Source organism: Meriones unguiculatus, chromosome 8 (genome assembly GCF_030254825.1).
Source record: "Meriones unguiculatus strain TT.TT164.6M chromosome 8, Bangor_MerUng_6.1, whole genome shotgun sequence".
Classification (NCBI taxonomy): Eukaryota; Metazoa; Chordata; class Mammalia; order Rodentia; family Muridae; genus Meriones; species Meriones unguiculatus.
This window is the reverse complement of record NC_083356.1, coordinates 56,672,101-56,694,040: the sequence shown is the minus strand read 5'-3', so window position 1 is coordinate 56,694,040 and position 21,940 is coordinate 56,672,101. Positions and strand designations below refer to the sequence as shown.

General features: G+C 36.8%; 1 protein-coding gene across 3 annotated transcripts in view; it reads right to left on the bottom strand.

The window, feature by feature from the left end:
* The window catches only part of Nudcd1 (NudC domain containing 1), a 64,499-nt gene that overhangs the window by 14,201 nt on the left and 28,358 nt on the right, over positions 1–21,940 (bottom strand). For 2 of the 3 annotated variants that reach the window (XM_060389479.1, XM_060389481.1), the window contains 4 exons: positions 16,169–16,351; positions 13,753–13,960; positions 9,481–9,625; positions 5,459–5,584 (listed from right to left, as the gene is read on the bottom strand). In XM_060389479.1, coding sequence (XP_060245462.1) covers positions 5,459–5,584; positions 9,481–9,625; positions 13,753–13,960; positions 16,169–16,351 — 662 coding nt within the window. The remainder of the gene's footprint in view (positions 1–5,458; positions 5,585–9,480; positions 9,626–13,752; positions 13,961–16,168; positions 16,352–21,940) is intronic. The other variant, XM_060389480.1, reaches the window with a different exon arrangement.

The window sequence follows — 21,940 nt, the reverse complement described above, 5'->3', positions numbered from 1 at the left end:
AAAGCGAATAAACTGTAATTAACATAAAAAATAAAAATTAAAAGTATTCCCTATTGCATGATTATCATTTCTCACACAATATACTATCATATTAGATTGTTGTTAAGCACAGACATTGTCACCCCTGTACACCCACACCTTAGGCCTCTGGAACTTCTGAGTATTTTTTTAGATAATAAAAAATATGTTTAGGATTTTCAAATGATGAGATTAACCTGGATGAGCTGAGTGAACCCAAAGTATTATTAAGATTCCTTGTAAGAGGGAGGAGAGAAGAGGGCTACAAATACAAAGGGCAATGGGACAATAGCAGCACAGAGAAAAGAGGGTGACTCAAGACACTACACTGTTGGTTATGTGTCTAGGAGATGGGACTAAGAGCCAAGAGATGGAAGCCCCCTCTAGGAGTGAGAAAGGCAAAGAAAAATTCTCTCCAGAACTCCACAAAGCAACATGGGCAGACCGGAAAGCCCATTTAGGATTTTGGGCATTCGGTTACACCAGAATGAAATACCATTTTTTTCAGCTACTAATCCATGAAATTTTTCACAATAACAGTAACCCAAGATAGTGGCCATGTTAGTAAATGTCTTGAGAACTAAAACTTTGTCTTGGCTCCATATTCTTTCTGCCTCGACTACAGTTTCTCTTTTCTTCACGTGACGTGATGCTGTAAATTTCCCCTTCTGAAGTACCAAGCATCCTGCCTGTGCTGGGTGTCATCTGTAATCAATACAAAATTCCTCTATGTCTCATGAGTTACTGAGAAATATATCCCTTAATTCCTACATAATTTTGCAGTATTTATTTATGGTGTGATCCTGTTAGCCAAAGAACATTTTATATCTATTCTCTTACACTTGTTTTTGTTTGGTCTTGAACATGTTCTATTTTGATGAGTGCTCTATCACTCTTTTCCACTTAGTTGTATATACACAGCCCTCCCATATGTTCTAGAAAAACAAGCAGCAAACCCTAAACACCCCACCCTGTTGTAAACATAAACTATGATTTAAGTACCAAGTTTCAGTAATAGTAGTTTTTAACCCCCTCTCAATGTCAGTCGTTTTGTTTCTGTGCTGCCCTGAGTATATGGGAGTCTGTTAGTGCCATACTCTTTGTCTTGTCCTTTTTTTTTTATTCTTAATTTTATCTATAATGTGTAGCATGTATTGATCTTTTCTACTGTCTTTGCCATAATGACAACAGTTAGATTAAATTATTTCTGATAATTCCTTGTTTCTTGACAATGGGATACTTTTACTGTATCTAGTTGCTTTTGTTGCTGCTGTGACAAAATGCCTGGCATAAATAGCTTATCGGAGGAAGACTCTTACTCCCAGTCTCAGTCCCTGCTGTAGGGGCAGGCCACTGGAACAGAGTGGCCTACATCATGCCACGGTGGGGGTGGGGCATGCCATGGAGAATAGGCTTGTGCCACCTGGCTTTCTCTTTTCCTCAGCCTATCAGATGTTAGCTTTGACACGCAGGGTGGGTTTTCCCTGATGAATCCCTCCTCCCTGGAAAAGCCTTCATATAATAGCCCTGAAATACTCTTTGTTAATCTACATGCTTTTTAGTCCACTCAGAATGAAGAGCAAGATTAAGTGTATAACAAACTAAGATGATTAAAATAACTACCTTAATAAGTGAACGAAATAAAGTGAGATAACAAACAAAGATAATTTGTATTTTTGTATTGAATGCTCTACGTTCAATCCCTAGATATTTTTTTTATCCTTAGTCAAGAACAGGAAGCATAAATCAAAATTTTCAACATAAAACTCTATATCCTGGTTATAAATAAAATCTCATGGAATTTATAACTCTAGACAAAAGTAAACTGGGGGTATGACAAAAAAAGATGACTGCTCTGGGCAGATACACTATCAACAATAGGCAATAATTAATAGCTTATTAGCAGCACGAAAACCCAGGGAAACCAACTACAATCAGATGAGAACATTTTAGGGCTGTGCTAGGTCAACTTATTGTAGAGGTAATAAATATTAATTACCTCAAATGCTGCTATCACATTCTAAGGAAATAATATAGTAACTGCTAGTATGCAAGCTTCAATACAAGGTTATATTCTTCAGGGTGCTCTATACACAACACTGGACAAATAAAAAGATTTGAATAAGACTATTGACAGGTCTTTGAACATAGGTTTTATATTTAAATGAGAAAATTAATTTAGACAGTTTACTTCATAGAAGCTCATTCCTCATTAGTACCAAGTATGTATCTTATGGCCTAAATTTAAGAAATCTTTTGTCCAATAAAATAAAATTTCACATTATGTCTATTTTCGTAATCACTGTAGATAAGGCTATATTTAATGCTGAAGTACCAGCGAAGACTACAGTTAGAGTAAAATGTTCTCAAGAAAATGTGAAAAGTATTTCAAGTAGTCAGCTGATAGTCTTCTTAGGAACATGCAGCAATTAGACTTCTGAAGATTTCATGTCAGAATGAAAAAGTTCAAAGAATCTGCCATTACTTTTACTAGCAAATTAAACTGAGAAATAATACTGAGAAAAGGATTTTATTTTACTTATCTGGAAAAATCAGATCAAAACTTGGATTTCCAATTAATATTTGGTACAGACTTACACTCTATTAAATACCCAGAATCTCTACCTCAGAATATTTACCTTATTCCTACCTTATTTGCTCTTCCCTATATTATATAAGAAGTAAAAAGACAATCCCACTTCATAAATAAATTTAAGTAACAGAGATATGTAAGTTAAGGGGTTAATAGATACTGGCTATAATTTAAATACTGATATATATTTCCAAACTCGTGTTCTTCATTACCCATCTGTTTCTGTTGTCTTCATAGTAATCATGAAACATCTGCCCTAGTCTCCCTGAATGGAATGGTAATCCTCATTCACTTCTGTTAGTCAGTTTGTACAGTAAGTTGTTCTTGCCTTTATATCTTAAATTGAAAATCAAAGTGTTATAAAATCCTCTTTTGTTTTAGCACTCATTTTATTAAATTACCTATGTAATTGTTTTTTTTTTCCATGATTACAAGCTAGGATAATATAACTAGCTAAGTGATATAAAGTGCAAATGATAGAAATAAACCTTTAAAAATGTACAAAAATTTCTAAAAGTAATTTCCACTTAGAAAAATAAGAAAAAGAGTATCATTCTGGTTTTAAAATTGATCACATTTGATATTTAGTGATATAAATTATAATTGTCATCAAATGTCACCAAACTATTCTAATAGAAACATGTAACTATATTGAATGAACGGCACAAAATGAATTCAGTATCAGAAACACTTTACAATTGGCTGTTGTAAAGTAAAGGAGGATAAAACTAGCTGCTCTTGGCTTTGAAAACATACTCTCACTTGCAGTTCATTGCCTATCACCCTCACTGCATTCTGTATCTTGCTTGAATTCTCTCAATGGCGCACACAAGGACCTGGGAGTCAGGAGTCTAGAGCACTCGGTGACAAGAATCAAAAATCAGCTACCTGGCTGGGTGGTGGTGGCACACAGCTTTAATCTAACCACCCAGCACTCAGAGAGGCAGAGGAAGGCGGATCCCTGAGTTTGAGGCCAGCCTGGGCTACAAAGAGAGTACAGGACAGCCAAGGCTACAAAGAGAAACCCTGTCTCAAAAAACCAAAGCCAAAATAATCAGTTATCTAATCTTCTCCTAAGATTAGAAAAACAAATTAAATAAAAAAAATAAAGCACAAAAAATACGGAGGAAAGTGAACACAAATGACAAAAACAAAAAAATAATGAAACTTGATTATTTTATTAAATCAAGTTCTAGCCAGATTGGTCAAGAAATATAATAGTACATATAAAAGAGAAACTCTTACTACAAATTCTGTTAGCATCAAAAAATTAAAAAGAGACTATTCAGAAGAACTTTCCCCAATGTATTAAAAAGAAAAAAGCTGGATGAGATGAAGAAGTGACAACCACCATTTACACATTTAAGCCAGTCACTGAAATCCCATTTCTGCGCGAAATGTCATTTCACTGGAAACAACTGACAATCTGCAGTTACTAAGAACCAGGTGTTTCACACCAACACAGAAGGTGCAGGTAAAGCACGGTGAAGCAGGCAATGAAGGACACACAGCTCTGAGACTGCACCGTAGAGGCCAGTCCTCAGGAGCCTTAGTCTTTGTGCTGTCACTAAAGATTTCTGAATATAAAAAGGCTTCATGAATAAATGATTTTTTTAATGGTAGCATAATGAATGGTAGTTTAGTTATTAAAGGGTACTAAAGAACGCCTCAGCACTTGACAGCACTTACTTCATAATCACAAGGAGCAGAGTTTGGATTTCAGCATAACAAGCAAGGATCCTGCAGATGCCCGTAACTTCAACTTTCGGGGATCTGACCTACTCCACCGGCCTCTGTCTGCACATTCATGCACAAATGTGGGCAGTCATGCATAAACTCGTATGCACACACATACACTCACACATGTGGTACACACATACTCATGTGCATACACACACTCATACAGACATGTACATATACACTCAACTGCACATACACACATACACAGAAACCATTTTTTTGTTTGTTTGTTTTTTTGTTTTTCAAGACAGGGTTTTTCTGTGTAGCCTTGACAGTATTGGACTCGACTATAGACCACGTTGGCCTCAAACTCACAAAGATCTGCCTGTCTTTGCCTCCTACAGTACTGGGATTACAGGTGTATACCACCGGACTTGGCCATCACACACACAAACCATTTTTTTAAAGTTATTAATAACATGAGAAAATATTCTTAATGTTCAGTATTAGAAACAGGTATGAAGGAAATTACTATACAAAATAGGGTCATAACTGCATATAAAAATTAGGCAGAGAAGAAAGCCTGAAAAATGCCAATACACCACAGAACTCTAACAACAGGCCTGAATTTGGTATAATGGAAATGAGGCTACTTTATGGAGTGGTAAGATTTATACCTTGAAGAGGACCTAAAACCCAGGCTCAGATGTAGCCCATAGACTCAGTATCCAAATGAGGTCCCTAGTAAGGGGATCAGGGACTTTCTCTGGCATGAACTCAGTGGCTGGCTCTTTAATCACTTCCTTCCTGGGGGAGTGCAGCCTTGCCAGGCCACAGAGGAAGACAATGCAACCAGTCCTGATGAGACCTGATAGGCTAGGGTCAGAGGAAAGGGGAGGAAGAACTCCTCTATCAGTGCACTATGGGAGGGACACAGAGAGAGAAGAGGGAGGGAGAGTGGGATTGGGAGGAAACGAGGGAGGGGGGCCACAGCTGGGACACAAATTGAATAAACTGTAATAAATGATAGTAATATAAAAAGATTTATCATACCTAGTAACTTTCAATCAAACTATTTTTGCAAAACATGCATTTCATTCAATTTTCATCTGCCAAATTTCTATTTATTGTCTACAACATTTTAGAATTCCTATTATCAAGACTTACCACATGAGTTGTCTTTAATGTATTGCCATCAAATCTGCATAAACTGGAGCTTTCTTCAAAGAAAATGTCACATTCTTCTAATTCCTGAGCATTACAAGGAGGCTTTTCTTTTTCTGGACTCGGATTCTTAAGCAAATAAAAATAAATAAATTATATATATATATATATATATATATATATATATATATATATATATTACATAAAACAATAGGAAATAATTTATTCATTCCTAAAAATGTTGTCAAAACGAAAGATTACCACAGTTGGCTGTTGGGCACAGTGTTTCAAGCCTGTGAACTCACAACTCAAATGTCTGAGACAGAAGGCCTGCCTGGAGTACACAGTGAGACTGTGTACAGTCCGGATACAATCCAGACCGTGTTTCTATCCCCAGAAACTAAAACCCACCAATGAACCAACTGGTCAGCCAGCCAGCAACGACAACAAAACAAAAGAGAACTCTTAGCTATTATAAGTATATTCTATATACTCTAAGATGAAAAAAAAATTGAACATATTGACATATGGAACACAGAAAAAAGAACCTAAGTGAACTTCTAGATATGAAAATGAAAAATTCAAACAAAAACCAAAACATGAGATAGTTAGGTAATTAGTCAATGCAGGAAGTATAAAGACAGAACTAAAGACTACAGAGCATCAGAAATTGCTGTATATTTTTAAAAAATAGGATATAGCAAGTCATAATAATAAGACTGCTAAAAAGTAGTAAGAAAGAGAAAATACTAACAGCAGGCAGGAGGAACTACTTTACATGACTGAACAACCATACAAATAACTGACTTCTTACACAAGCTAGCAAGGGAAATAAACTGCTGCTACCACTGAATTATACTCCTGTCAAAGGAACAGAAAAAAAAGAAAAACAGGAAAAACGCTTTTACCAACAAAAGCTAGGAGAATTAAGCCACACTACTGTAAGAGATACTCAGGGAACTTCTTCAAGGATGTAAAAACATGAAATAGACATCTGAGTCAACACAAATGTAAGCCAGTAGAAACGGCGAATAGGTACATAATCGAAAAAGGTATGTTTTCCCTCAGTTTTGCTCTTCTTCAAAAAACTAAGGCTAAAAAAATGTTTTGCGAGGTATAGGAGTCAGAAATAAAACATAACAAAAATACAAAAAAGAAAGGAATGGGTTCTTAAGTTATAAATGTAATAATACTTTTAAAAAGGGAAATATTATATTATACACGAATTTTCACCTAAACAAGTGCACACATTAAATAAGATCATTATTTTAAAAATTAATTGTCTAAGCTAACTGCAAAGGCAGAAAAGTAACAAACTTAATTCAAAGTAAGCAAAAGGGAGAGATAAATGCAGTAATTGAGAAAGTAAAAAACTGAAAGTCAATAGAAACTTATACTTAATATAACATTCCATGTAGTAAAGTGAATAGTTAAAACTTTGAAAAAGCCAGGAATGGTGGTGTATGCGTGTAATCCCTTTACCTGGGAAGACAGAGGCAGGTGGATCTCTGTGAGTTTGAGGCCAGCCAGGTCTACAAAGCCAGTTCAGGATAGCCAGGCTGACATAAGAGAAACCCTGTCTCAAAAAAAACCTAAAAACAACAACAAAAAACTTTCAAAACAGGGAACTTGCAGCAGAGATGGCGAAAACGTGAGACAACACTATATAGTCTCTTTCACGACGAGGAAGGTTTCCCTAATCGCTTTATGATGTTAGCATTATCCAGATATCAAAAGTGGATAGCCATTTCTAAAAGTTGAGAAAAAAGAAAAAGAGCAATTTACCATTCCCTAAGTTCACTGTCATTATCAGGTGTAGCAAAACATACAACACTATTTTACAAAATATAAAATACTAGGGCATAGGTAACTTTCTCACCAATATCAACGCTCCTTTGAAACCAAGCTCAAAAGGAATTCAGTTTAATTATCAACAATCTCTTAGTGTCACAATTATTATATTCTCAATAAAATCTGCAGAATGACTGAACCTACAGAATGAGATCCCTCCCTTTTTTTCCTTCGTAAAAAAAGGCTATGAAATCACACTTTCTGGCATGGCATATGAATTTGAATAATTTTTCAAAGTGTTAATGACTATCGGCAAAAATGAAATTTATGTTCTCTCTTTAGGCCATACTTCTGTTTGTGAAAAACATTCCCTTTCAAAAATTTAACCTCTCTTTTCTACCCAGGATGCATCTAACACCGCAGGGTAAATAATTTTGCAGAATCATTACCACTATAATTCAATATGGCAATAAGTCCAACAATTACACATGCTCTTATCACTGTTGGTAAATGATCATATAAGCAATGTTCTAAGGTATTGTTGGATGTTATCAAATTTTCAATAGGTTACTGCAAATTGTTAATACAGTAATGTTTTCTAGTCTGTAGGGGGAAAACGTATTGTCAGGTCATTGTAATCACTAATCACTACAAGAAAATATTTTGTTCATTAAATAATTACTATCCTAGAAGATGTACAGCAAATCTTAGCTCAAGACTGGACTTGAGAAAAAAATAGGAGGCATGGAAATGCAAAGGACAGAAAAAAAAAAAAAAAAAACAACCCCCACACCATATAGATATGAAATGATAAAGATAAGAACACTGAATGTTAGCCTTATAAAAAAACAAAGTTTTAAATCCATGAGAAAACAAAGGGAAGGCAGGGACATTCAGTGACACTAAAATGGAACTTTCTTTGGACCTCCAGCTCCTAAATAATGACACGGAGACTTTTTATAAATTATTAATAAAGCTTGGCCTTAGCTTAGGCTCGTTCCCAACTAGCACTTAACTTAAATTATCCCAATTATATTAGTCTACTTTCTGCCACATGACCCATTACCTTTCCTCATTACCAGCACCTCTTTCTTCCTCTGTGTCTGGCTGGAGACTCTTTCTACACCTGATTCTTTCCCAGAGTTCTTACCTCTGTCCAGAAATCCTACCTTCCTCTCCTGCCTTTGCTATTGGCCGTTCAGCCCTTTATTAACCCAATCACAATGTGTTGGGGGAGATGTTTACCAAAGTCCTGCCTGTAATCAGATCTCTGCCAATACAGAAATCAGTATTTGAGTATACAAAGACAATCTTTACACAGTGCACAAACATGTCAGCCCAACAACACTGTAAACAGGACATGTGCCGATGATGTTGCTTTAATTTTATTTTTATCACACTTTTTAAAATATGTGCTCTCATATTTGTAATAATTAGGTTTCATATTAGTTAGGTTTCAACTGTTCTGTTCATGACTGTGTGCTCCCAATGGCATGGGAAAAAGGGAATTCATATACTTGTCCAGGAGTGGGATGTGGCGCAGCTCAGACACATGGTAGTTTTACTTTCGTTTTCTGAGTAAACTCCATAGTAATTTGTACACTGGTTAGGTGTGTACGGCAGAGACATCTTTACATTTATGTTTATTATAGCACAACTTATAATAGTTAAATTATAGAATCAGCCTAGGTTATTAGCATATAAATGGCATAATTGTAATTTGCTTGTGCTAACATTGGTTGATGCTTCTAAACAATGTCAAAATACACACCTACACATATATACCATATAAAATATGCCGAGGGAGGAAGAGCCTTGCTAGGCCACAGCGGAGGACATTGGAGCCAGTCCTGATGAGACCTGATAAACTAGGGTCAGATGGAAGGGGAGGAAGACCTCCCCCATTAGTGGACTAGGGAAAGGGCATTAGAGAAGAGGGAGGGTGGGTAGGATTGGGAGAAGATGAGGGAGGGGGCTAGAGCTGGGATACAAAGTAAATAAACTGTAATTAATATAAAAAATAAAAATTAAAAATATGCCTTCACATTTCTATATATATTGAGTAAAATATATAAATATTAGAACTCCAATTCCTATCAAAACATTAATTAGGTAGATAATTACTGATCTGTGCCACTTATATGAGGGAAGGCAAACTAGCGCTTGACAGGGCACACTCTTCATGTAAGACATTCTGCATTCTCCGACAGTGCCTTGCTACTGTAATTGCTTACCAGCTCATCAGAGGTGAGGTGCATCAAGCGTTCCGCTATTGCAGCACACTGGGCAGGGTCTCTTATAAGTTCTCCTTGTTTATCACCAACTACCAGCTCTGGCCATGTTAGTCCTTCATTCTTCTTAATCAAGGAAATCTCCAAGCTAAAAGCGTAAATGAGAAACATGATGATAAATAAAATGTTAAACATCAAAACCAGATGTGGTATTTTATTCTAGTATCCCAGCACTCAGTATGCTCAAACAGGAAAGAATCAAGAGTTTTAGGCCACTCAAGACTATGTAATGAGAGCACATATCAAAACGAGAGAGAGAGGGAAAAGAAGTGGGAGGGAGAGATGAAGCTAAGTATTATTACCTATTTGAATCTAGAAAATATTTTACCAAAAATCTTATTAATTTTGGCTTTATATGTGATGGAAAAATATGTATCCAACGATAAATAACCTAAACTTCTTGAGTAAATATGAAAGTAGCACTGGTAATGGAGCAACAAATGGCTTGGAAACAGAATAGTGAAGTGATTGGAAAGACAGCATATAGAAAATTCTGCTGGAATGCAGGTATCTGGTGTGTTACTCAATCTAAGTAGCTGAAGTACAAACAGCATGGATCTATCTATGGGACACTGTGAATATACAGTGGAGCACATACAGCAAGAAAATGGCCAACAACACACTCAACAATTTACTATTGTAAACTAATAGCCTTCCTATATAATTTTAATCAAAGACAGGGCAAATTCAGTTAATGTCAAACGTTTAAAAATGCTATTTATTATTTATTACAATTTATTCACTTTGTATCCCAGCTGTGGCCACCTCCGTCACCTCCTCCTATACCCCTCCCCTAGTCCACTGACAGGGGAGATCCTCTTCACCTTCCCTCTGACCCTAGCCTATCAGGTCTCATCAGGGCTGGCTGCATCATCTTCCTGTGGCCTGGCAAGGATGCACCCCCCAGGAGGAGGTGATCAGAAAGACTGCCACTGAGTTCATGCCAGATTACAGCCTCTGTTCCCCTTACTAGGGTATCCACTTATAGACTGAGTCTACGGGCTATATCTGAGCAGGGGTTTTAGGTCCTCTCCATGCATGGTCCTGTCAAATTTTTAAAACATGGATTTTTAAAGAGCTGAAAATAAATGTAAGAACTACAAAAACAAAAACAAATCACAGGAAATATTTTAATGTAGTCTAAATAAATTGTTTTAAACCTAATTCCATGCATTCAAGCTGTTAAACACAAACTCCAAATGCACTAAGAGGGGCCTGCCAGAAACCTGAAGATCAAGAACTTATGTTGCAGGAAAATGAAGCACTGAGTCAGGACCAGCAGTGGACAGCAGAGGAGGCAGCTGGCCCACATTCTTTGGATAGGAGAGGAAACTCGGACGGTAGGCCTTATGTGTTACTTCCATAGGAAAGAATCTTTTCCATGAGCCATTTCTGACAGATGTACACCAAATTAACCACACCATGGAGTCCAGTTCCAAGAAAATAATCCCAAGAGTACAATAAAACCCATTATTGCAATTATCAAATAGAACATGTACACTTATCAACTATTCTTTTACAAGAATAGGTTGTTATTATGACAAATCTGTAACGTAATTATTCCATTTAAAAACTATTTAAGTGACTATACAAAATAATATCACTTATATAACAAAAGACCTTTTCATTAACACTAAAAATTATCACAACAATCAATAATGCCCAAATTTAGTTATATTATCTAAGGTATACACTAATCTGATGAAGATGATAACAAAAATAACAACACTCGCTCATAATTACCTAATGCTTTATCACATGTTAGGGACTATCTTAGGCACTTTATGTCACTTATTCATTAATACAACTATAAAGTCTATCTTTATGTCCACATTCCAAATAAGAATGACTTAAGTGCTTAAGTAACTTGCCAAAGTCACAAGCTAGGAAAGCATTGCATCAGCTATCAATATTACTAATTTTTAACTACAAATTTTAAATGCTGTCTTCAAGACTTTTACAAACAGATAAACATGATACACAGATATGTAAAGATAAAGTATTTTTAAAAGAACTTTTAAGATAGAAACATAATTGCACCTGAACTAAATCCTAAGCCCCTAGGTTATCTTAGGAAATTATAGTGCTTTCCTGCACTGAAAATGTAAGTTTTGTATATAAATATTTCCTTAACTGTTCATGTCTTACACCATCCATCTATCTATCTATCTATCTATCTATCTATCTATCTATCTATCTATCTATCTATCTACCTACCTACCTATCCATCCAACTAACTTACTATAGCCTTGCAGTAGAGTTTAAATCAAGGATGGAACTACCTCTGGCAGTTATTTTTTTTTTGCTTTTTCCCCCCCATATGAAGTTGAGTATTGTTCTTTCAAGGTTTGTAAATAATTGTCAAGATTTTAATGGGAATGGTGCTGAATCTGTAGATTGCTTTTCGTAAGATGGCCATTTTCACTATGTTAATCACACTGATCATGGGAGATCTTTTCAAGCTTCTGATATCTTGTCTCTTTATCTCTTAAACACATTTTTAGAGAATATAGCATTTAGAGAATGGGAAAAACATTCAAATTTTTAAAAATGATTTTGATTTTTGAGACAGGTTTTGAGACATGTAACCCAGATTAACCTTAGACCTGAAAAAGCTGAGGTTGACCTTCAATTCCTGATTCTCCTTTCTCAGCTTGGCAAATACTAGGATATAAGGTTTCTACCACATCATTTGACTTTTCCATTCTGAAGAGCACAAACATTTTAAAGTTTAATTATCATGTATTTCTTTTGTGCTTTAATTTTTTGTGTCTCAAACTCAGAAGACACAAAAGAAATATAAATGATTAATTTATACTGAAGTAAAATTTGTTTCTCAAAATTCTGAAAGAAATATTAATCCTTTGTAGGAAGAAATTTATCTTCCTATACATGCAAAATAACATAATTATTCACTGTAGTAAAAGGTTAGAAATATTGTAATTGCCCAACAACAGAAGACTAAATGATGATCTATTAACAGACACAACTTTACAAAGCCACAATGAAGGACTGAAAATGATCATGTACCCTTAATGGAAAAACATCTAAAAGTAACTTTTGAATATGCAAAAAATAGTAAGTATATAGCAGAAATCTTTTCCTTGAAAACTAAAGTATTTCACAGAATAAACAGAACATGTTTCTGGATGCTACTAACAGTCACTTGGGGGCAGGGTACACCTGTGATTGGTGGACTGGAAAATTTCTCATGCTATTACCTAAAAATGGGGCTGTATTATTTTATAACCAAATTAAACAACAGTGTTTTAAGAGCACAAACTAAAACACGCAAATAGCTTCACCTTTGTCATTACTGCACCTACAACTGGTAATGAAAACAGCAAGTACAGCAGCATCTTTAATCTTAATTACAATTACATTTGTTATGTAGTTTCAGCATTTTAGTCTATCTGAAAAATCATCAATATGGTTGGAACTATTATATTCACCTTCAATGTACCTACTGTAGAGAGAAAAAAAATTAAAAAGTAAAGCCATAAAAAATAAAATTTCAAGAAGCTAAGCAAGAAGGAGGACCCTGGTTAAGATGTTCAATCCTCATTCAGAAAGGCAAACGGGATGGACATTGGAAGAGGAAGAAAACAAAGAACAAGATAGGAGCCTACCACAGAAGGCCTCTGAAAGACTCTACCCATCATGGTATTAAAGCAGATAGTGAGACTCATAGCCAAACTTTGGGCAGAGTGCAGGGAATCTTATGAAAGAAGGGGTACATAGAAAGACCCGGAGGGGACAGGAGTTCCACGAGGAGAGCAACAGAACCAAAAAATTCTGGACACAGGTGTTTTTTCTGAAACTGATACTCCAACCAAGGACTATTCATGGATATAACCTAGAACCCCTGCACAGATATAGCCCATGGCAGTTCAGTCTCCAAAAGGGCACCCTAGTAAGGGGAACAGGGACTGTCTCTGACATGAACTCAGTGGCTGGCTCTTTCATCACCTTCCCCTGAAGGAGGAGCAGCCTTACCAGGCCATGCAACCAATCCTGATGTGACCTCATAGGCTAGAGTCAGATGGAAGGGAAGGAGGACCTCCCCTATCAGTGGACTTGGGGAAGGGCATGGGAGGAGAAGAGGGAGGGAGAGTGGGATTGGGAGGGTATGAGGGAGGGGGCTACAGTTGGACTACAAAGTGAATAAACTATAATTAATAAAAAAAAAATTCAAATGTAAAACTACCAAAATACCTATCATTCTCTTTAATTGTCCATGTACTGCTTTCATGATCAATAGATGAATGGAGTTTTCCTTCCAAAACCTGGACATCCTTCAGCACAATGTTGATGTTATCAGGCAAAAACTGTATTCGAATATCTTCCTTAGTACTGTTTTCTGGAAGTCTTACTGTCACTGTCAAATCATCCTCAGTTTGTTGCCAGTAATACAGAGGTTCTACTGGGAATAGATGAAAATGCATTATGTAATAAAAATTAGACACAACATACAAAATTAGATCTTAGGCCTCTAAGAGAACACCTATCTAAATCAGTCAGCATATTTTCTGCCAATCATCTCTTTCACACATACACAAATCATAAAAACACAGACTTCAAGGAATCTGACACAGAGTTGTAACTAATGCACATGCTATTTTCCTCCTCTGAGCTCACCCAACTCATTAAGAGACTAGCACTCATAAATACTACTGACAACAATCACTTACTTTTTTTTTGTTCTTTTGTTTTGTTGTTTTTGGTTTTTTGAGATACAGTTTCTCTGTGTAGCCCTGGCTGTCCTGGACTCACTTTGTAAACCAGGCTGGCTTTGAACTAGGATCTGCCAGCACCCACCTCCTTAGAATCCCATACATAGTTACTGTACTTTCTGGCTCTCTTTACCTCTCCCCCTTCTTCTCCCTCTTATTTACAACACACACACACACATACACACACACACCCCACTAGCCTCATGAAATGTGAACATATCAGTTTATACAATAAAATTATATATGTTATAAAATTATATAACCTCTGATGGACAATGAGGATAGGAGGAACCTGTAAACTTACATGTAAGTTTTAGTAGAAAAGATTTTAAAAATCCAGAATTTCTTAATCCCTTCATCATAAGGAGTATATTAACAATTACATTTCCCCTGTTTTCGTATGGTGAAGGTCAAACCTGGGGCTTTGCATGTGCTAGGCAAGCTCTCCACCACTAGGCTGTCTCAGACTTTTGACGGTGGGTGCTTTGACATATATCCTGTGCCTTTAGATTATGTTTACATTTTAAAAAGAAAATATAATCAATCACTTATCTCATTGTGATGATATGAAATACCAAAAAGCCATCATACTCCTTTTCATGAGACTTACAAAGAATGAAAGCAGTCTCTGTTCCCAGAGTGTTAGGAGTGCTAATATAACACAAATACAATTTTAAACACATGCCTCTTCTCCTTTATCATTGTGAAAATATCACACACAATAATTAATGAGTTGCAGAGCAACTGAAGACGTAACATGAAGCTTCAACAAGAAAAGCAGGTAAAGGACTACAGTAACCCAAGCACATGCTGTGCTCCACTAGAGCTCTGACTGCCCTCCCCCCACCCTCCCAACTGCTTAGTGAATGACTTCTAAAGGGCATGTGGGCTTGGCATATGAACACTGATTCGGAAAAAGACTTTAGCAAATTTACAATGAAATAGGATCAGTGAATTTATTTCACTAAGAAGTCTCAGTCTAACAACAACAAAAAATAGTATGTGAGGAAACAGTGGTAAAAGAGATGAAGAGGACTAAGGGCAGTTTTCTTTTGTATCTAGAGGCTCATATATTCATAAATCCACAGGAAACATTTTTAAATATTGATTACATTAGTATCAAATATTTTTGAAGGATTAATTTTTAAAAGCTATACAAAAATACTGAGGCCAATTTTATTTCAGATCTTTATTTACATTAATATGTATTGGTGCTCGCATGTGTCAGATCCACTGACACTGAAGATAAGGGTGGTTGTGAGCCACCATGTGAGTGCTGGGTACCACACCCACGTCAGCAACATCAGCAACCTCTCTAACTTCTGAGTTATCTCTGCAGCCCCAGATCTTATTTCAAGTAATTATCAAATGCTATATAATTTTGTTAAATATACTATTCTCTAATATGAACAGAAATATCCTTTATTAAAAATACAAGTTTCTTCCAGAAGACATTGTTGACCTTTCACCCTAAGATATAACCTTTTCTCATTCACTCAATCTCGAAATGCAGTGATTCTGACCCCAAGGAACTGTGAGTTTAGTACGAAGGTAAGAATATACATATTAGGCCTTATTTTGGAAGAACAGTTATCATACTGCCTTTACCAGTGTTAATATAAACATTACATAATAAATATAAAGCAGGAAATCATGTAAGGTAACTGCAATTTCTAAAATAACAGAGAATTACAAAGTTATGAATATAAAGCAGTCCACATCAGTCAGGGAGTAACCTCCAGAAAAAGAGGTGGAGGTAGGATATGAACGAAAATTAAGATAAAGCAACCATTATACCCTACTGGAACCCATAAAATTCCATGGGAAATAAAGCAGACAGATGTGTGTGTACAAACACAAGTACGCATGAGCATGAGCACCCTGACAGGTTAAATTACCTTTCATTTTCTCAGACCTGTCTTCATCCATACTGTCGTCAAGATCGTGACCTACTGCAACACCCTGGAAGGACTTGTAGGATACAATCATTAGGCCGTTTCCATCAGGCTCAATCGCTGCATAATGCGGAACTGACTTTCCATGGAAAACATGACGCTTTGTAATTTCATACTTGTTATTATCTGTAGGAAAATAAATAGTATGGAAAGCTACATTGTAAAGAATATTTTGGTATGAATAAATGAATTAATAACTTAGGACCACCAAGGTGGCTCACTGGGTAAGGGTCCTTGACACCAAGCCTGATGACAAGAGTCCAATACCCAACAACAACATGGTAGAAATGGACAGTTCTCCTCTGGCACACACACACATACACTCACACATGTCTGAGAACTTCATCGTCCTTCAACAAGTCACTACTTTAGACTACTGGTTTTGATGAAATTTGCTCTAAATTGTACTGTCCAGTGCAGTAGTCCCTACTGCAAATGGCTATTTAATTAAAATTAAGTAAAGTCTAAAATTCACTACCTTAGGCTACTTAGGCATATTTCAAGTGTTTAACAGCCACACATGACTTGTGGTTAATCCCAGTGAATGTCATACAAATAAAGCATGTCCAACCTGTACAAGTTCCCACTGGAGAACAAAGTCTAGACCTCAGTATGACCAACTGCATTCTCAGCAGGTCTGTGATACACACCTTTTAAAAAGACACTATCTGAGATGGGGGTGGGGAGAAGTGGAGAAGGAACTATTTTCCTCTTGTTTTAGCTACTCATAAAAAGGGCTTCTTAAAATGAAATATTTTCATAGTAGCTGGTTTTTATAGAACAAAACAGAACTACATGAATATTATAATCAATAATGAAATTATAAGTACTTGCAACATTTGCTATAATACCAATTTTATTGTACTTTAAGGTTTTAGTAAATGTATTCTATTATGAAGACACATTGTTTTCTACATACTCAAAACACTTCAGATAAAAAAACCACTCTGTACCAAGAACCCACAGCCACCACAGTTGGCTGGCACCCAAATCACTACATTGCTCAACCTTCATCAGAGAAGCTCCTTCTTGCAGTAGATGAGAATTTAGAGACCCACAACTAGACAATGTGCAGATGGTTAGAGATCTTGGAGAACTCAGCCCTATATGGGATGTTTATAACAAATGCTTCCTCTTATGGCTCAAAAACCTATGCAGAAGATGAGGTGGAAGAGATTGTAAAGGCCAGAGACACAGAAAGATATCTAGACATCAGGGCTAATTAATGCACCTATGAATTCCCACAGACTGTGACAGAACACTCAAGACCTGTACAAGTTCATGCCAGAAAACATTCCAACACTCGTAAATGGAAGTGAAATTGTATGCAAAGTCACACTCCTAATAAGAAATAATTTACAATGATACCGCTAATTTTCTCCAGTGAAATATTACTAGGTATATGAAACACACTCGAGGGCAGACATCATGCTTAGGAGTAGCTGATCAACATTTTGTCCCCAGAATACACAATTATAAAGTCAATCATGTTCTGTTTTGTTGTTTGTGTGTTGCATGTGCGCATGCATGCAGCACTTTTTTTTTTTTCTGCTATAATTACTGCTTTTGTCTTTTTGTTTTCTTTTTATTTTGTTTGCTTTTGGGTTGTGTTTTTTTTTGAGAGAGAATGGAGAAGCATGAAGTTGTGTAAGGAGGATTGAGGAGGACTTGTGAGAGGAAGAAAAAAATATGATTAAAATACATTGCACACAAAAATAAAAATATTAAAAACAAATTTAAAAAATTAAAAATATTTAATAAGGAATGCAAACAAGCAAGCAAGCAAACAAAAAAATCACTTCAGGCAAGTATATACCTTTATACTACTACTCTATTAGATGGATCCTATTTTTGGAAGTTTAACACTAAGTAGTTAAAAATCAGCTTAACATTTACTAATCAAGTAAACAAGTAATTTACTTATCAAGTAAACATTGTCATTTTCCAATTTAACCCTTTATAAAATATAATTTATTCTATGTTTCCCTCAACACGGTTTAGGAAAATATCCTGCTTTACTGTGCTAAATTCAAACATCAAAATGACTGTGATATAGTTCAGCCAATTCGCTCGCTGTGCAAACAGGAGAATTTGACCAAGATCCACCTTTACAAAGCCACACACAGTGCATGAACTTGTACTCTGAGCATTAGAAAAGCAGAACAGATGGACATTTGTACTCAATGCCAACCAGTCTAGCCTACTTCGTGAACTCCAGACTAAAGAGAAACTCCACCTTAAAACACAAGGTAGCCTGCTTCTAATGACACGTGAGGTAGACCTCTGACCTCCACATGCCCCTGAAAACACACACCACACATACAGGGATGAGAAGGGATTTAAAAAGAACACAGTTCTATTAGTAATTGGGGAAAACACAATACGAAAAACAGCAAAGACAGCCAAGGCAACACAGAGAAACGTGCCTCAGAAACAACAACAAAAACAAAACAAAAACAAAAACAAAAACAAAAAACAAGAAAGACCGTAAGTCTCAGGCAGTTTAGTGTCCAAGTGGGTTCCATAGTAATGGAAAGAGGGACTGCCTCTGACATAATATGATTGGCCTGCTCTTTGATCACCTCCCCCTAGGGGAGAGCAGCCTTACCAGGCCACAGAAGAAGACAACGCAGCCACTCCTGATGAGATCTGATAGACTAAGATCAGAAGGAAAGAGAGGAAGACCTTACCTATCAGTGGACTTGGGGAGGGGCATGCGTGAAGAAGAGGGAGGGAGGGTGGGACTGGGAGAGGAGGAAGGAGGGACTTATGGGGGGGAATCAAAGTGAATAAAGTGTAATTAATAAAATAATATAAAAGAAAACAAGAAAGAAAAAGAGAAACTTAAGAAAATTGCTGCATTCCATCAAATAACAATCCTCGGAGAAAAAACAAAAAAAAAACAAAAAGGAAAATCTAAGAGTGCCTGCTCACTTGAGGAGAGATGGCAGAGCTGCTGAAACAGAGTACAGGCATCTGGGAAGTACCATGAACTGACCTACAGCTACAGAATCAAGTCTGTTTAGGACAGGCAGAGGGAAAAGGTACAATGATTTCTCCTCTAAGAAGCCAAATCATATACTTTAAAAAATACTTCTACTCTGTCTGGTTTTATGTTGAGGTCTTTGACCCCTTTGGACTTTAGTTTTGTGCATAAATATGAATCTATTTGAATTTTTCTACATGTAGACATCCAGTTAGACCAGCACATTTTTTTCCATTGCATGGTTTTGGCATTTTTGTAAAAAATCAGGTGTTCATACGTGTGTGAGTTTATTTCAGAGTCTTCTATTCAATTCCATTGATCCACCAGCCAGTTTCTATAACAGTATCATGCAGTTTTTACTATTGTTGCTCTATAGTACAGCTTGAGATAAAGGATGGAGATGCCTCCAGAAAATCTTTTATTGTAAAGGATTGTTTTAGTGATTCTGAGTTATTCCATATGAAGTTGGGAATTTTTCTTTCAAGGTCTGTAAAGAATTGTGTTGGTAATTTGATGGGAATTGCATTGAATCTGTAGATTGCTTTTGGTAAGATGGCCATTTTTTTCCCTGTGCTGCAAATCTGTCTAAACAATTGTCTAGCTATATTTTAGGTAAATGGACTGGAGAATTCGATACTACGATGGGGCAGCTGAGAGTGGCCATTGTCACGGTAAATTCTACCAGAGTGGACGCAGGACTAGCCACAGGATTATCATCATGGATTGCTGCAGCCATGAATCATCTGAAGGAATGGGCGGGCATGGGAGCGTTAGCAGGCCTTCTGGTGTTGGTCTCCTTGGTTTGCCTGTGGTATATATGCAAGATTAGAGTCTCACAACAGCGTAATGCAGCCATGACCATTCAGGCCTTTACAGCCATTGAAGCAGGACAGTCTCCCCAAGCATGGTTGGCTACCATAAAAAGCTAAAATGTTATGCTCAGGATGCGAGGCTAAGCACTACACTCAGGGTCAGCCGCTTTGGACCCAGAGAAGAGCATGTCTGATTGCATGCGGGTTGATGCCCCAGGTCCCGCCTCTGAGAAAAAGGTATCAGACGGGTCTGATGCTCTTTGGGTGGATGACACCTAAATGAACATCAGTACAAAGTCCCAATTTATTTCTAATATCAGAGATCAGACCTCTACTCTTGCCTGATGCGTCTAAAACAAAAAGGGGGAACTGTAGAGAGCTGCGGAATGCCGCGCCTGAAAGATGGAGCTGGTTTCCGCCTTCCACCTTCCCGATGGTGAGTGCTCTCTATCACAAACAACTCCACATTTGGCTAAGGCTGAGGATCTGGCTTGCTTCCATGTATGTGGACCTATCTGCATTGCCCACGTGGCATGCTGGGGCTGGCTACCCAGAAGCTATTTAAGCTGTGGGCTGGCTTTCCCCAGGGTCAGATGATTGTTCAAGGTTCCTGAATAAACTGCATTGAAAAAAAAAAAAAAAGATGGCCATTTTTACTATGTTAATCCTGCCAAGCCATGAGCATGGCAGATCTTTCCATCTTCTGATAGCTTCTTCTAATTCTTTCTTCAGAGACTGGAAATTTGTTTCATACAAGTCTTTGACTTGCTTGGTTAGGGTTACACCAAGGTATTTTATGTCATTTGTGGCTATTGTGAAGGGTGCTGTTTCCATAAATTCTTTCTCAGCCCTTTTGTCTTTTGTATACAAGAGGGCTACTGATTTTTTACAGTTAATTTTGTATCCAGCCACTTTGCTGAAGGTGTTTATCAGCTGTAGAAGTTCCCTGGTGGAGTTTTTGGGGTCACTCAGGTATATAATCATATCATCTGCAAATAATGATAATTTGACTTCTTTCTTTCCAATTTGTATCCCCTCGATCTTTTTCATCTATCTTATTGCTCTAGCAAGGACTTCCAGAACTATGTTGAAGAGATATGGAGAGAGTTTGCAGCCTTGTCTTGTCCCTGATTTCAGTGGGATTGCTTTAAGTTTCTCTCCATTTAGTTTGATGTTGGCTATAAGCTTGCTATATATTACCTTTACTATGTTTAGGTAAGTGCCTTGTATCCCTGATCTATCCAAGACTTTAAATATGAATGGGTGTTGGGATTTTACAAATGCTTTTTCAGCATCTAAGGAGATGATCATGTGGGGTTTTTTCTCCTTCAGTTTATTTATATGGTGGATTTCCATATATTGAACTACCCCTGCATACCTGGACACACTAAACCTGTTAGAAGAAAAAGTGAGAAAAAGCCTTGAATTCATTGGCACAGGACACAATTTCCTGAACAGAATTTCAGGACAGCACAGGCCCTAGGAGCAACAATCAATGAATGGGACCTCATGACAATGAAGAGCTTCTGTAAAGCAAAGGATACTGTCATCAGAACAAAACGACAGCCTACAGATTGGGAATGGATCTTCACCAACCCTATATTTGACAGAAGGCTAATATACAAAATATATAAAAAACTCAAGAAGTTAAACAACAAGTCAAGTAATAAAGTTAACAAATGGGGTACAGAGCTAAACAGAGAATTCTCAATAGAGGAATATCGAATGGCAGAGAAACATTTAAAGAAATGCTCAACATTCTTAGCTATCAGGGAAATGCAAATCAGAAACAACCCTGAGATTTCACCTTACATCTATCAGAATGGCTAAGAGCAAAATCTCAAGTAAGAACATACCCTGGAGAGGATGTGGAGAAAGGGGAACCCTCCTCCATTGATGGTTGGAATGTAAAATTAT